Source organism: Corapipo altera, unplaced genomic scaffold (assembly GCF_003945725.1).
Source record: "Corapipo altera isolate COAL_440 unplaced genomic scaffold, ASM394572v1 61, whole genome shotgun sequence".
NCBI lineage: Eukaryota > Metazoa > Chordata > Aves > Passeriformes > Pipridae > Corapipo > Corapipo altera.
This window is the reverse complement of record NW_020884910.1, coordinates 1539070-1557031: the sequence shown is the minus strand read 5'-3', so window position 1 is coordinate 1557031 and position 17962 is coordinate 1539070. Positions and strand designations below refer to the sequence as shown.

At 38.4% G+C, this 17962-nt stretch overlaps 1 protein-coding gene across 1 annotated transcript in view; it reads left to right on the top strand.

The window, feature by feature from the left end:
• Window positions 1-12355, top strand: part of LOC113952002 (cell surface glycoprotein CD200 receptor 1-A-like) — a 36274-nt gene extending 23919 nt beyond the window's left edge. Inside the window, exon 5 of the mRNA XM_027653653.1 lies at window positions 12298-12355. Coding sequence (XP_027509454.1) covers window positions 12298-12334 — 37 coding nt within the window. The 3' untranslated portion in view covers window positions 12335-12355. The remainder of the gene's footprint in view (window positions 1-12297) is intronic.
• Window positions 12356-17962: the final 5607 nt, after the last annotated feature.

Here is a 17962-nt window from a genome sequence, read left to right as displayed (position 1 = left end):
TGCTATGACAAATCAGCTCTTGAAGGTAGATTATTGCCAGTTTATATGCGATATATTATGTTTACAGAAGTATATTACCTGCTAACCTGCTGTCTAGCTGTAGGGTTTTATGATCCTTTACAGGGCAATTTCACTGGGCTTAATCATGTAAGTTCCAGACCTGGACATTGCTAAGTAGCTAACTGGTTGATTATTTTCTTTGCCCCCATTCAGACCTGCTATGGGCAGAAAAAAAGATTTTACTTTGGGATTGTGATAAATAATGTGAGTTAAGAGTCTTATGTATACACATGTATACAAATACACTCTTTGTACGCAGCAGCACGCAAGGTATAAAGCAGAAAGTCCCTTCCTGCACTCCTCTTTCTCCATCAGGGCACTTGCTACTCCTCTTTGCACTGTGCTGCTATTGTGCTGCAGACATCCTCCACACAAAAGTGCTGTGTTGACTGTTTCTTAGCAGTCAGGCAAGCCTGCCCTCTAAACTCCCCAGGATGTTGCAAAGTCACAGGAAGAAAGTCAGCAACTTTTCAGTTCATCCCGTAAAGAAAGGGTTTGGCTTTAACCACATTTACCAATGCTATCTCTTGCTGCAACATTTAATTTTGGTAAATTTGCATCTCCCACCTTTGCTGCTATATTTTACCCTGACACACACATTCCAGTCTCTTGACAGTTTACAACTGTTCTAATCAGGCAGTTAATAAATATAGTTATCTTATGACTATAGACAGTCCCAAGCACCGAGCTCACATGCCCAGCACGCCAGCAGATGTTGTGCACCCACAGAGCAGCTGCTCACCTAATCTTTAGGATGGCACTGGAGTACTAAAAAGTGGATGCATTACAAATCCTGAGACTGAGCATAGTTTCTGTATATGCATCAATACTTGGGCATCTCTAACTGCAAATTATTTAATGGGAACAAAGTCAAGCCCTTCATCCCCCATCACAGTGAGATGTAAGATTTGTTTACACTGTAAATATTAGCAGAAAGGTTATTATATCATCACTTACCTCCTTCAAAAAGCCTTCCTAGTAATAGAATCCATTAAAAGTGGTGTTTCAGGTATTACCCTATCTCTGCATCCCAACAAGTTTCAGGATTTACGACGACATTATCCTGCCAACATCACCTATTCTTATTTGTGGTTTATTACTTACAGTCTAGTTTGTAACCCTGTATCCATCACAGACCTTTTGGTTCAGTGTGTGACTGCAGTTCTGCCCAGCTTACTTCCAGTTATGAATTAAAATTACTTCAGTATCCTCTGTTTTCATCCTATTTGCTATAGAAATTTAAGTTTTCACATTAGAGCTGTATGACTTTCTCAGGAGCATTGATATAGCTACCTGCCTCTAGATATCCCAGGGATTTCTTCACACAAATCTAAAGAATGAGCGTATTTTCTTATACAAATCTGAAGAATGAGCGTATTGGCAAGAGAATGCTAAATATTTTTTTTAAAAAAACCAAATTTATTAAAAAAATTTAAAAAAATCTGAAATCTTTATAAACAGAGTAAAAACTGATTCATATTTAACTGGGAGGGAAAGAAAACTGTGCAGTGCATTTAGTCATAACTAGAAAGGAAATTCAAAAAATACATTTACACGGAATTTATGCAGTCAGATCAAAACCTATTCACAGAAAATATTAAACAAAGAATTTTCTCTGCTAAATATATTTCACTAATGAATATATAAAAAAGGCTTTCACAGCCTAACCTGCTCTCCTTTGCATTCACTGTTGAGAAATCTTTTCTCTCTGTTGGGCTAAAGATGACAGCTGTCTTTAAACATGTGTTAAGTTTAAAAATAATTCACCTCATGCTTTTTGACATTTGCTTTAGATGGTACTGTCCTCAGGAAACTGTACAAACATCCAGAAAGGTACCTCATAATTTTTTTTTAAACATCTTTAACTTCTTCAATGACACTTGTTCAATAATAATTACAGTCTTAAGACTGTGGACATGATGAAATTATTACTGGTTACACAGATCTGACTGCTTCGTAATTTCATCATGGTCCCCATAATCTACCTCTGTCAGCATTGCACTTCAATATATACTTAAAACTTTAGGCATTACAAGGCAGATGCTATCTTGAAGCTCTGAGTTTTCAAGTACCTTGAATAAGTGGATCCTGATTGAAAACTGGGGGTTCAACACCTTGAGGAAATACAAATAATGAACAGAATCTGCAAACTGAGCTAGACAGGAAGTTTTTTTGCTAAGTATTATGAATTATATTAGCCAATTTGCTCCAGGACATATTGCTTCATAAAAGCTCCCTCACTGATGAGTACACATGAATTTCTCCATACAAAAATCTGGGAATCACACCCTCTTCTGTCCACAGTATCACAGATACTCCACTGAGTCATCAAACTCATAACACTGCACTTTGCTCTGCCTGTTTTCCTCTTTGTAAGAGCATATTCTTATTACACCGTGTACCTGTCCTGCTGTTTTTCACATTTATTTGCTGAACTCCAGTCATTATTGTCTCGGTGTTTGTATCACCTTTACTAATCAGCCACCCACAAAGCACTAGTACATTAGCATGCACATAGCTCTCTTCTCACGGAATCAATATGCTTGTTGCAGAATAGCTTTTTTATAAAGAGGTGTGTAATCACAGACCTAGAGGCACACTCATGGTGCCTGCTTTTTCTTGATATATCCCTGCAGGTTTACTACAACTTGCTGAAGTCAATGCACAAGAGAAGACCTACTTCTTTAGGCTGAAGGCTATTCTCCTCCACAATCTGTGCTTGTCCAACTGAAAACAGTGGCATTGCACTGATGCTGTAACAGAACTTGACCTTCTAGGATGAGTTAGGGTGAAGTGTTACTGCTTTTTTTAAGGGGAAATTTGGAATTGAGACCAACTTGTAAAATGACTGTAGCAGAATACTTAATGAGAGAGGTTCTTTTGTTGCCCTATTTTAGTTTCAGTTATCTTGATCTTCAGCCTCCCACAGCTGTTCAGTAAGGCAGAAAGTGGTATGTCAATGTGATAAACCGTGGGAGAGAGAGGAAAATGGGATTTCACAGCTCCGCTGCACGAAGTTATAAATTCATTTATTTTTTCCGAAGATTCCAGGGTTTTTCCCTTCACCTAAAAGCCTTTCAGATACATATTTTTTTTAGCGTAATATTTTCAGGTGATACATCCTGGGGATAAGAAATATTCTGGCTATATCCAAATGAAAATGGTAATTCAGGAACAACTATTATGACCACTAGGTGACAGTTTTACCTCACTCTATGAAAAACACTGCCACAGGAGAAGTATTAGTTCTCCACATACTCTCTTATTAGATTTGGGATTCTAGTGATTCATTTTCCTGCATTTGTAGCTTCAGTTATGGTAGGATGTTCTCACCAAAAAACCCCAAAAACATGAGTTTTTCTGTGCATAATATCACAAGGAAAAAACCAATAAAAATAACATACTATACACCAAGAAACTCATTCAGAAATCATTGAAGATATCTCCACGGTATACACAAGACTCATGTGCAGTGGTAAGTAGGTTCTGAGAGTATGGAGAAGACAATATGGAAAAGTCATTTGGGTCTCTAAGGCTGGGGTGGTAAAAAGCAAATTAGGGAGAAAATGAGGGAGTGACTAATGAGAATTCGAAGGACTGCAGTTAGAAACAGAAGTTCTCCTTTTTCAGCACTCCAGCTTCACAGTGGTCAGGCTCGTTCTTCTCTTTTTTTAGGTATCAAAATCTGTCTGCTACCTTGGGTCCACAGAGCAGCTAATTCCTTCCTGCAGACCTCACTTCACAGCCCTCCTGGGCTGCTGTTTCAAGACAGGAAGTAGGTGTGTGTGAGCTCAGACTGGGAGCCAGCAAGGGACAGGGATGTCTGGCCTATTTAGTCCTGTTGCTGGTAGGACCAAACCACAGATTTGCAGCAGAAACCTTAGGAGAGGTCCCATGCCTTCAGTAAAGCTTATCAAGCTTAATCTCCATCCTTTAATATGGGAAAAAGGGAAAAAGGAAATGGGGGAGAGATCACCACATACCATCCCAGTGGGTAATTGTGATCAAACCTAATGGAAAACATAATGGAGAAAGCACGTAGGAGTCACTTTGTGCTTCCATGAAGAACTAAGCTAGGGAGTGCCTTGTAAACTAAGGAGAGTTCATGCTGGCCCTGCCTTTTGAATGCATGACCTATGTGTTACCACTCTGCCATATAGGGCCTTTCTTTCTTGAGGAAATCCTACAAAAGTGGCTAAGAATTTCTGATCACAGGGAAACACAGGCATACACACCCATCAGGAATATTTATTTCACCAGCCCTTTGACTCTTCCTCTGCACCTTTATGTCTCTCCCACAGTGAAAACCAGGGATCAAATTATTTTTAAAAGTTTGCATCCCATCACAGTCACACACCTTAAATCCCTTCACACTTCTTGTAACTACTGTATATCCTCAGTTCAACCCATCCCTCTCTGCAAGCACTCAGACCTCTCAGTACTAAAATGCTGATGAAAATGTTGAATGCTGCCAAAATAAGGCTCCTGTATCATCACATTACAGATACATTGCAGATGTTTGAGGATATACACACTAGGCTATATGATGTAGAAAGCTGTTTTTCCAAACAGAAAGCAAACAGATGGACTTGTGTGATCCATCATGCTCCTTGGCATGCTGTTCCAGGAAAGGGAAGTAGGTGGGTGTGAGGTCCCAGCAAAAAACGGACACATCTGGGTTAGTTAATCCTGTTGCTTATGGGACCAGCATGGAACTGCACTAGAAACCTTAGGACAGGTTATATGAAGGTGGCTTATAGAGGAATGACTGTATTAACATGCTTTTTAGGAGTATTTATCACTGGCTGCATGCAGTGCAGCTGCCTCTTTCCAGCTCCAGGACCTCCATTTCAGGAAAGTAACTCAGCACATTATAGATCTGCTATAAAGGTGAAATCTGATTAGGGAATATCCAAACCAAGATCCTGCTGCAGATGTAGGAACTGTCAGTGCCATAGCAGAGTAGCATAGGAGATAACAAAAAAGTGATTTTTTTAAAAAATAGCACTCCTTGTTGATCCAATGAGGCCAATGTAAATAGACAGTCATGGTTCTCTGGGCTTAATATCAGTATTTTAGAAGCAGTCCAGAAGACCGTACCAGATGAATAGTATTGCTCTGCCTTTTAGTAAACACTTCCTAGGCAAAGATCTTACAGCACTTCACCATTACTTATAAATTTAACTTTATTAATCTCCTCTGAATTATCAAAAATATTTTAAAATTAAAATCGTAATACCATCAATATTTTAAATAGACAATAATATGAAGAGAAAGAAGGATTCAGTGATTTGCACTCAATCACCAAGAAGCACAATTTGACTGTTCAAAAATAAGGACATATCTACTGCAAGAATAAGGAAAAATCAAAATCATAATTAGCACTCTGTAATCCTAGTAAAAAAACCCCAAACCAACAAAAACAGAAAAAAACAACTTAATTATCATAAGCAAATTTCTTCACCTCTAAAAGACTCACTTTTTCTTTAGGTAAAAGGGTAATGATACTGACCTACTTTGTGAAGTGCATTGTCTTCCACTGATGACAGGTATCGTGTAAAAACTAAGTATTACTTTTATCATCAAAGCACACCCACCTCTGAGCCTGAACACAGAAAGCTGTGAAAACTGCAAATTCATTTGAGAGTTTATTTTAAGAGAATAGAAAGTGAAAATTGTACCATCAAACCGAAACCGACAGCTGACTTTAGATGGGCAAGCTGTCTTTCAACCCTCCCATTTGCACCATGTCATTGAAGTGTATATAATACTGAGCTTCTAAAGGACAGAATTTTAATGTCATTTGTTATTTGATTTAAGATGTCACTTAGCAGCAAATAAATCACTGTCTTTTGTCTATTTATTAGGTAATGCTTTCCAGAGGACACTGGGTTTTGTTTGCTTGTTTGTTTTCCCATGGTCTCCTCACTTCACACTGACCAGTGCCCAGCAGTGCTTTAACTGTACAAGTTGGTGAGCTCATGCCCTAAAGTGGAAAGTTTACACAGAACTCAGCTGCTAACACTCCCAAGGCTGAAAAATCTACAAACACTGCCACGTGTATGTGGGGGTGGGAGGGTGGATTTAAAAAAAAACTAGGAAAAAGCCTGCAAAAGCAATGTATAGTACTGAGATTTTAGTTGTTCATCACCTGCTTTCACTTATTATTTCAAGTTCTATTGCACCAGCTGAACGTAAACCATTATTTTTTCCTTTTTATATCTGTAACCATAGAACAGGACATAGAAAATAACTTAGATGACCACATGACAGTGAAAGAGAACTTTGGGGAACTAAAATACAGGAGGACAACTTTGAAGAATCCTTAGGTTTTATTCCAGGTAGGTACAAGCTGTCCTTGTTTTACTCCTCACATACCATCAAAGGAAGAAAAACAGCTCTAGAAATGAACAAGTTACTTTTGGGGGTAAAGAGGAGAGAAAGTTTGTAAAAATTTCCATGGCAATTTTTCAGCTTATAACCAGATTCCATACACATTATTCATTCCATAAAGGGGGTAAATATCAAGTCACATACAGTCCAATAGAGGATCTCTTAAATGCTTTCAATGAAGGGAGATTGTATTTCCCATGACCTGGCTAAAGATTAAAAGAAAACTATTAGGGCTGGAAGTGGACACCAGAGCTTTTTTTGATGTCAGCTCTTTTTTCCCCCCTTTTCAGACTTTCATCCAAAACATGCTTAGTTTGGCAGCCTACACAGGGGGCTGTGAAATCATAAAGAGTTACTGTCCAATTCTTACCTCTGTAGGACAGTGGACCAGATCTAATCCTTGCAAATAGCAGCTCTTTTGATCAAAACCGTTTTGCCAAACCAGACACTTTCTTTGTTCCTACTTTTCTGTAGGAACTTTTCTGGTTTTGTGTTGTTGTCAAGGACCTGAAGGATCTCAGAAGACAATTTTTTTCCAAGAGCTTTTGAGACTATTCTCTTACCTGCTTTTTTTAGCCACATAAAGAAAAATGAAGGGATGGGGATTACTGGGAGAGAGGTGGTGGAAACGACTTGTGCTGAAAAAGGGCTGAATGAATGGCACAAGGGATGATGAGGCCTTGTCTTTATGCTTCTGACTCAAATCTGAGGTGTCTGATGATTCCTAACTGCTTTGTTATTATTGTAATGTCTAGGGACGAATCAAGATGGATAAAGATTTAGTAATTACCACATAAACAGGGACCTGTAGACAGTCCTTGACCTAAGGAATTTACAGTTGAAACAGACACACCAAAATGACAGAACAGGATGTTATCAGTGATGTTGGAAAGCACGTACAATTGTGATAACGTGTAATACTTTAATACCCAGTCACATCTCACCTTCCTGGATCAAGATGAAGATTTTCAAAAAGGGTGTGAGATACACAAATGCACTGAGGAAGCTCTCCTTAAATTACTAACTCTGTGAGCTACTGAAGAGATACACCCCTCACTGATAGTTTCTATTTCTGTTGGAACATTCTGTAGAAACAAATACTGAATCTTATGCCATAGAAGTTATTAGCGCATTTTCCACATAAAAATCAAAGCAAAAGTAGCAACTTAAGTTGTTATGATGACTTTTATTGGGCAGGCATAGAGGCAGTTAAGTCAAAGGTATGTTAAGTCTCACTGTATTCCTACTGTGGAGTTGGGAAAGTAGGCAGCACATAGAATTTAAGGCATAAAAGGTGGGTCAGGGATTATCTACAGATACACAATAACATGGGATTAAATTGGTAGGACAGAATTCAGGGTCTGTCCCATCAGCTCGAGCAAGACTGATCAACAGACTTCATATGTGTCAGAAAACTTATAATTGCAGCTACACTGAGACAGAGCAGGAATTCATATGTACATTTAAGTAGAATAATTCCAGCACTAGTAATCCACTGATCTTTAAGTGCATGAAGTTCTCCCTTTGAAATTGTGTTGAGGTACAGGCAGTGAGTTAGGATAGGTAAGACTCTGCAGAAGTTACATATGTGAGGATAACTAGTGGATTTCAGTTCCAGAGAGATTTATGGCACTTTTTCTGGCATCATATGCAAATTCTAATACTCTATGATGTCAAATTTTAGTCACTATAGTCTGCTAGGTCTTAAGAGCTGTTGCTGTAATGCATGTACAAATTGTATTCCCCTTTGATCTGCAATAAAAAAACCCCATGTGTCAGTAATGTGAGAATTTGATCTCACTGGAGAATTGAAGGGCAGATTAGTTAAAACCTAAAACAAGTAAATAATGTTCTTTGGGGAATCATATCTGGCAGTTTACTAAGGAAATTCAAAAGTATAAATATTTACAATAGGAGGTACACAGATTTCTCATAATATTATAGCTTACTGCAATTTGGAATACATGCTGTTTTGCTTAAGTTTAAGCCATTTGCTTTTGAAATCCGATCCATATTCTACATATAAACTTCATTATTAGCTCATCCTTTCTGTCCCAGTCTCTGCTCTGTTATTTTTCTAGGGTTTGTCTTTTATTGGCAGTTTCATGTGTTTTTAAATTTAACCAAAATATTGCCTAGATAAAAAGCTCTTAATAGAAAAAGTAGAATCTTAAGTTGATATTTACAAAACAGATTTGTGCTGTATATATACTGTATGTATTTACAAATATATTTTTATAACTTTACTATTATCTAACTGCATTACTGGCAAATTTCGAGGTCCTAGTGAAAACCTTACAGGGTTTATAATCTGAATAGTCAAAATAGGCACAGTGTGGAAAAAAATAACTTCCAGTCTTCATGACAGATGTATACTTTCAAGCCATTTTACCTCATGCCTTTCACACATCTGAAAAGGAACTTGCAAATTAAATAACACAGTGAATTTTATACCCATCACTTAAAAAAAACCCCAAAACATCTTGTAATTGGCAGGGCCAAGAGAACGAAGCCATTGTCAGCAGAGTTTGACACATCTGTGTTAGGAGCTTGCAACAGGGAGCAGGGAGGGGGATGGACCACCACAGGGACACATTGTGACCTTACTCCTTGACTCACTGGAAGCTGGAAACTGATGGCACAGGATCAGGTCCCCAAAATACCATTGGTGTTGGTAACAAATGGAGTGATAATGTGGTGTGCTAATCTTACTAGAGGCAATAGATCAAAGAGATATATGGTAGGCAGTACTCTCACAGTAGAGAGTATAGTCACCTCTAGAGCTTTTCTAAAGAGACCACACTGCAGAATGTTTCATCCCTGCCCCCTGCAATAAAATTATGAACCCCAGTACCTCTGAAACTGTTGAAAAAACATTTTTTGCCATCTTCCCAGAGAAATATCCAGTGCTAGCCACAGGTGTAAGTACATTCCAGGGTCACAGTTGTGACGGCCTCACCCAGTCTAATGTACATAAACTTCATACAGCTACCCCAGAGATGTATGGACAACTCTGCCTTGAAAGCTCAGCCCTCAGAGATTTGAATCAGGCCTAAATCTGAAGTCCAAACATATCACTAAAGTAGCAACAGTTAAACTAGGCATTAAGGAAGCCAGAAATGTATTCTTGTCCTGGCCTCATTTACTTGAAGTAATATAACTGTGTTATTGGACAGATCCCTAGATTGTTGCCAAGGGATTGAAATAAGATCTCGTTATCCACTGAAGCCTCAGAGGTCCAGGAATATAAGCAAAACTTGTGATTCTCCTATAGATAGGGGACTACTTTGCTTTCAACAATCTGTCGCCATCCAGCCCAGGCAGATTCTGCTCCTCAGGGGCTATCTAAAAAAATGGATCGCAGAGGAAAGCACAGCCAGGCAGCAGAATCCCAATGATTTATTCTTGCTGGGCTGCATTATGATCAACAGTCAAGCAGCTCCAAGGTGTGAATTTTAGGTTTAGAGCAAAGGTTCGACAGTCTGTCTGCAGCTTTGCGGGGAAGGGGACTGATGTATGATACATACCACTTTGTGGTGCACCTCTATAAGGGCAAAGCAGCTCCCACTATAGCAGACTCTTCATGTGTGATTGCAGCCAGAAGGCCCTTAGGCCACAATGATAACAGCCAGTGTAGCAGTCCTGCTCAGTAAACTACATTCTTAGCCACTGTCTCTACTGCTCCTTATTCCAGTGGCTTAATAGCCTCTGATTTGAGAGCATTCACAGGAGTTCAGAGTGTAGGTGAGCACAGGACACAGTACATTGCTCTCATCCTGTTTCTGACATTTTGTTTTGCAAAAATAATTCGTGGGCTGTTTACAGCAGCAGTGGTAAGGCTTGATCTCAGCAGCAGAGTTAGAAGTAACCTCTCCTGTGGCAAGAGAAAGCTACTGTATGGTCATACCACTGACCTGATAACAAAAGCCGACAGAAACCTGCATCTGACAGGAAAATGGAAACAAATGGAGAGTCAGGAACATGCAACACATGAACAATGGTTTTGAAAGGAAGAGAGATACATCTAATGTTAAAACTCCTGTTGGGAGCCCAGTCAAAACATGGCTCCAAATTTCTTATACGAACTGAGCCAAATCCAATGCAGATCTTTGTGTTCTAGGTCAGGCCTTTTGTGCTTTCAATACACAGACTATAAAAGAGAGAACAAACTAGTCGTCTCTGTTTACCAGGCATCTCCAGCTATGGGAGATTTTTTTCTTTGGCCAGTTTTAACCCGTGCCAATAGGCAGCCCAAAACTAAAGGAACCCAAGAACAGGGGAGCTATTATGGGTGGTTTAAAACCATAGCAGTGTGCACAACACAGACCCCTTTGGACTTCTGCCAGTTACAGTTCAGGCTATCTGGAGATCATGGGCCAAGCTGTACAGTGCAGGACTATGGTGGTGTAAGACCAGAGGCACATGATTACTGTGAGGTTCAAAGGGATGCAGGGAGAAAAAAGCACACAGAGCACAAAGCACTATCTTTCTGTAGCTGCAAGTTCTAGACGCATGAGTTACTTCCTGGTCTGAGCCTATAACCTGGATATAATCAGCTCTGATCTGTTTGTTTTCATCTCCTCCTGGGAGCCATTATACGATATTAACAAAATAAATCAATTTTAAATAACTGATTGTGTAAGCTTACAACAGAATGGTTGTTTCTGGCATACCTCAGGGACACTGCACAGTTCTCCACCATCATAAGTGAATGAATGGGCCTTAGCTGTACTGCAATAGAGTAATTTGTTTTAATAATGTCTGAATATACACTGAGGTAATATTTGTGCAATCCCTAATAGAGTTCTTAGGACAGAAACTCACATATTAAGAGAACTGTGTTTATTTACATTTAAAGAGAGTTACAGACAGAAAAGGGGCTGTGAAAATGATACCAGAAGGATCGTATTTACTCTCTCTATATGGTTTCAGTTCAGTCTTGCCTGGTGCACAAGTCATAGGTGTTTTCTTTTAAATGACAGTTGCAGAAACTTCACATGGGATTTGAAAGATACGAGGTTTTTATCCCCCTACACAAAGTGAAGAGCTTGCAACTGTATTTAACTGAAAAGCTGGAAGCAAGGAGAGACTCCAAATGCCCAGAAACTTTTAGCCCTTTGCAAGAGTTAGTCCTCCTCTTCTTAGAAAAGGAGCAGTTTGGTTGATGGTAAGTGAAATCCATATATGTACTTGAAGAACCACAGAAAAAGCACTGTTTTCAAGTTGGGAGTGGGTTTTTTTGACTGTTTTCTAATGTTAATCCCTTCTGCCATTAAAAATGGCAGGATGATTAAAAAGAGAAGATCATACTGTGGTCTTCAGGAAAGCCTTCCTGGGGAAGATTGGATAGAGGCATGTTGATTCCTTAAATAAGGTTAAAAACCAAATATTGCATGTCCACAATTTTTGATTCTCCACAAGTATCCCAGAATTGGTATCTCTGCATAGTCCAATACAAAACTGTTCTGAAGGTGTTTTCTATGCTCACTTGTTTCTGCAAAGATTCTACCTGTTTATCTTTAATTTATGACACCTCCTAGGAATGTTTAGTTCTTACTTCAAGAACAACTGTTTTTCAAAGAACAGATGAAATCTCATTCGCAACACACAAAAATAAATTGCTGTAGGCCAAGATTTGAAGGCCCAAATTCTCTGTTAAATACTCAGCTATTCGCAGTCATTCAATAAAGGCTAACCTGTATTGAATTCTGGCAGAACATCTTGTTTGGCCATGCAAATCAAAAAATCAGAATCAAATGAAAAAAAAAAAAAGACGTCACTGAGTTTTATGCAGCACATGCATATTTTTAGAAGAAACATTGACAACTTCTTTCTGTTCTGCAGGCTACCTGCTTACTACACAACTTGTTTCTTGATGTAGGGATTCACCACAGTTTTTGTTGGGGCAGTTCATTGCATCACAAAGGTAGGTCTGCTGCTCCTGGATTGCTGCTTCAGCACTGGTGGAGCTTGTGAGAGCGCTGCAAAAGCATGATGCTGAAGATAAGGTTGAGATGGAATTTCCAGGCTCAGCATGGCAATCAGTTATAGCTGTCTCTCTCTTTCCAAACAACAATATCCCTTCTGGGCAGCAGTTACTGATGTTTGGCTGTGACTCAGAAGCAAATCTTTGCAAACTTTGGAAAGTTTGAATGTAATCATTTGGCTGCCTTGCAGTTATCTCAAGTGAACAAAAATGTTTTTCATCTGTTAGGGACTATGTTCAGCTCAAGGCAGCTGAAACATCATTCCAACACTTCACAAACGTGTATGCTCTCTCTTTAGTATTTGTCGTGTCAGATTCAGGACTTAAACCCTCTCTAGAAACTGCTTAACAAAGGGAATAAAACTCAAATATCTGATACTGTTGTAGAATTCAATTTCATTGGGAGTGACAACCCTGTATTTCATCTGCACCCAACACATTCTGAGAAAGTCAGCAAATACCAATAGAAGTTCTTCTTGAGGAAGGACAAGCAACATGAGTAAAACCCTTTGATGGGTGTCGTTTAGAGGCAGAGGTAAATTGTTCAACTTATACCTGCGACAGAAGTTTCATGACAATCTACATAGAAATCCTCATGATATAACAGTTTCAATAATCCACGCTGACCAGAGGAAAAAGGCCAAAAGTGGGATTTTGAAAAGAATATTCACTACATAAAAGGACAGAAAAATATAAACCCAGTTTGCTCCTTATAAAAGGAACTTTGGCAATCATTGCTAAGTTATTATAATGCATTATATTTACAGTAAACGTTCTTTACTTCATAAAATTAACAAAGTCATAATAGGAAATCTCATCACAAAACTGTGAGCTTGATTTACACAAAGATCTTTATGTTTAAGTCCTAATTGAGGAGTATTTCAATGTGCTTACAGTTGATTATGCATCAAGTGTATTTCTGAATTGAAATAGATCTCTCAGTAAATATTTCCTCCCGTTGTAGAAGAGACCATTGTAGGAGTTATGTTATAAAAGTGAACATAAGTGTTTTCAGATATTTTTGAATATTTTTCAATTGTTTTTCATTTCCTTACATCTGTGCATGGACAAAACCGCAGTATTGTCACTAAGCAGATTAGCATACAAAGTCCTGTTGTTAAGTTAGGATGGAAAAGAGTTGATTCCTATGTTACTGCTGAAACCTGTCATAAAATTTGATGCTTTGGAGGCAGTCAGAGAAATGGAACCATTCTCATGATAGGCAGCATCATCAAAATTTCTAGGGAGCTCCTGAAGACAAACTCTGACATACCCAGTTATTTTCTGCCAAGGAGACAGCTCAACACTCATGACAACAACATGCCCATTGTTGCTCACCCATTATGTTTTAGACTAAATATCTTTAAAACTGCAGTCTGCTCCAAGTTGCTATCATTAAAGGTCCTCTAAGGAAATGTGGGTGGCTGTATCTTAAGGCAGATTTCTGGTAATGTTCAGAGGAAGTTTCTGGAAACATATTTAGAAGTACAACTGTAGATCAGATGTATTTCTTCTAATGAAAAGCACGGAAGCAGCGCCAGTCCAAAAGGGACAGGGCTAATTGAGGGAGCTTTCCAGTATGCTTTAGACAAAATTATATGTACAAGGTCCTATTAATATAGCAGTTCTGAGTTTGAGAACACTGCGAGAGCTAAAAAACTCCTCCCTTTAACATAGCTGCTTTAACACAACATTATTTATGTCAGATTTTCTTTGACAGCAGTAAATTCAGGCTAGGCTTGACTTAAGGATGTGTGAGTCTTCTTCTAAGAGAAAAGTTAGTTGAGGAGCATAAATATACAGCCTTTAGCTGTTTTTCACAAAACTCAAGCAATGTTTATTATTGTGACATTAGTAAATCAACATTTAGAGTCTGAGCCAAAGATCACTAAAGTAAATCGGAGGCTTTTTGCCTGACTTCAAGGAGCAAATGAGCTATCATGTACTGAGGATATTTTGTTAGTATTACAGGCATAAGCTATAAAGACATGCTTATGATCTGCATAAGCACTTTCAAGATGCTCTTCCAGGAAGAACAGTGAGTTCTAGAAGAATAGAAAGAGCAATTGGAAATGAAAAAAAGAGAAAGTAACACCCTTATTATTTTTATGTGTGAAGAAAAATTGCTGTTTCATTCACTGATGACAGAAAGCAGAGCTACACAAGACTGTGCTCTGAATCAAACTGATTTTAGAGAGAATCTGCTCTTTCCCCCTTCCTAAAACTATGTATAAATCTATCCTGCTTCACTGGAAGAACAGAGGAGTGATAGAATTCATGGGTCACTGCAACCAGTTAGAACATGCTTTTTTTATTTTTTAAAGTCTATCTAATGTATTTTACATTTTCTGTCCTAAATTACAAGCCTCACAATGGATTTTTCAGTTTTGATTTTTGTCTGTTTGGTTGGTTTTGGCTAAAACTACTTTTGCTGTTTATTTATTGTTGGCTTTCACAGTCTGCTCTGATCTAGAGAGATTCAACATGGAGATTTTCCAGCTTATTTTTTATAGACCATGCATTGTTGTAAAAAATTCCCAGGACAAAACATTTCAGTCGAATGCCATTTATGAAATGGCAGAGAGCTGACTTTTTCCTGTCCTTTTTTCCTCACTGTTGCCTTATATTGAAGCACATTTCACTTGGCAGTAAGCAGGAAATGAGTCACTGTCAGCATTTGAACCCTCAGGTACTAATCAAGTCCTAGCAATATCCAGCAATTAAAATGCTACAGAATTCAGCCTGAGCCACAGGATTCACACCAGGATCCAAAATTTCACCAGTGTTTAGGTTCACAGGAACTGGAGATTTCTTTAAGCTCAACTTGATTCACACAAGGCAAGACCACATTGTATTCCAATATCAACAATATTTTATATAGCTGGTGCTTGTTTGTGTGTTAGACAATGAAATACAAAGGCTTTGTTGGCTGCAAAGACCAGCAGCCATGTGCATCAAAGTCTGTGCAGAGTCTCAGAGACAAATGTTATACCTGGTACTATGCAGAGAATACTATAGTTCCCTTCCATTTCCTCTTCTCCCCGAACATGTTTAAAGACAATACTGACAAGATATATCTACAGAAATGCAATGAGACTTAAGCAGATGAGGATGAAAATGTACAAAATCAAAACTCAAGGGCAACAAGCCCTACAAAGCAAATACACAATGAAAAGTTCGGGTTCATAATAAAAAAGAACAAAATATCTGCTTGAAGAAATACGGAAAATTTCTGGTTTGCTAGTAAATTAGAAATTTATTGAAATAGTTAGAAAACTAGATGTGTTCTAGAGACAGTCCATTAGCGTATAAAGCACTTGTTGCAGGAGGGCTGTGGTTCTGTCTAAGGACTCTGTATTTCTGAGAGAAATAATAATAGGAATATTATTAATAATAATAATAATAATAATTCAAAGCACATGCCATTAGCTAAATTGGAGGCATCCATGAGTAATACTACAGAACAGTCAGGAAAACACAGAACCAAAATATTAATGTTGGAATGCTGGGGATGAAAGGACAACGAACATAGGACGAGCACAGAGTCTGTATTAGGAAATGCTACTCTGAATATACAAACCTTGGGAGAGGAAATAAAATCTCACTCAAAACCTGGTTATTTCTATAAAAGCAACAAAGTAAACTGACATGGGTTTGGCCCTGTGAGTAGTCCAAGGCGCCACATTGCTCTCTTCTGCTCTTTTTGCTAGGACAGTTCTTACTCCACATGAGACTGGACTGTGGACTGCTGTTTCCTGGTAAGCAAATTTACACATCTACCCTCACTCATTACAAGGTGGGGTATAGTCTGCAACAGCCACTGCTAATGTAACTATCATCTCACTTTCAACAGAGTATTTCTTAGTGGTAATGTATGAGATTGGATAGAAAAAGTCCAGCTGGGTTTTCAGAGAGATCAACATTTACCTCATCAATTTGCTTATCTGGATTTGGAAAAGAGTGAAATTAAAGGAGCTCTTAAAATCTGCCTTAAAGATCGTCTGAGTCCTTTGGACAAAGTCATTAAACACGAAGTCATTAGAGAACAATTTATCAAAGTCTGATAACTAACAATATGAGCTGATAGTAACCTCAAACCACAAGTACCTTAACCACCCAAGGCACAGGTAAATGAAAAGCAAATTGGAAACCTCAAAACACATCAGCAAAACGGCTTCATTAGGTACATATTTATATCACAAGGGCATGCATGCTTTTCTGTGGATTAGAGTAGGGGAGGAAGTTGTGCAAGTGAGAGCAAAGAAAAGAAACAAAATTCAACATATAAGTAGCAGCACCGGGAACTCTGAGAAAAAGTCTAGAAAGGCACTTTTACCATGCAGTCACTGAAATGCTAAGAACTGAAAACAAAGAGACACCTTGACCCCTACTGTGTTTGGGGGAATGTGTCCCTGGGTTTTGCATACTTATGTAAGTACACAAGATGACATCAAAGGTTTATGATCTGGGTTTGTGTCATTAGGCAGGATAAATACTCTCTTCAGAAACAATGGTGTTTTTGACAGTCAAATCTTACGCAGCTAAGTTCCCTGCAGAAAGCTAGATGTTGTAACATCCCCCTTGCAGGGTTCCACTGAGGATTTTACTCTTGCAGGTTTTGAAAAACGTGGTAGAATTAAAGATCTTAGTTCTTGGTAGAGTTCGAGTACTCAGTGGGAGCTGGGCTCTGCAGGGATGCACCCTAAGAAACAGGGAAATTGTGCAAGATTATAGCTGCAAAGCCAGTGGGTTCCTTCAATAACACAATTGAAAAAGCAGGTCCATCAGGCTCTACATTCAATAGTATTCAAAGATTTTAGACCTAAAGTCATGTCTTCAGGTCTTAAGCAAATGTATCATCATCATGTCTATAGTGTTCTTCATTTCCACGGAGCTTTGTCAGTGCCAACAAAGCTCAAACTGAGCTACACCAGGCATGGTGTCATGGTGTCATGGCTATTGCTGGACTGAGTCATGGCATTTCAGATTTCTGGGCCACTATCTGACATACACAAAGATGAGTGAGTACAACTTAAGATAGCAAAAATCTTCTTTGCTGGACTCTCAACTCTGAGTTTAAAGTTAGCTGTTGGAGATGATGATGAAGCAGTTCTAGGGACATGCATCTCTTTAAATTTTCAGAAGGAGCTTTGATGTCTCCACCTATATTCTCACAGATCTTGCCATTCATTTCTAATATACCCCGACACTTTGTACATGAAAAGCTTTAAAGAGTAAAATCAGTTACTTTTTCAGATTCACTCTTTGCTCAGATTCAATGCAAAGAGTGGATTTTTAAAAATTTTTATTATAAAAGATACATAAAAAAATATAAAATTGTGCTAATTTCTCATGTCAACATGTCAGTTTATTTTTCAGATTATTTCATAGCTAATTACTTCTAGAAATGTTAAGATGTACAGAAGCATGAAAGGATTAAGGAAGCTTGCTGGGATTCTAACGTGTGTATACCACTATTGCCTTGCAAGGGAAAAATATTCATTATTTTCAGCATTGTTTTAC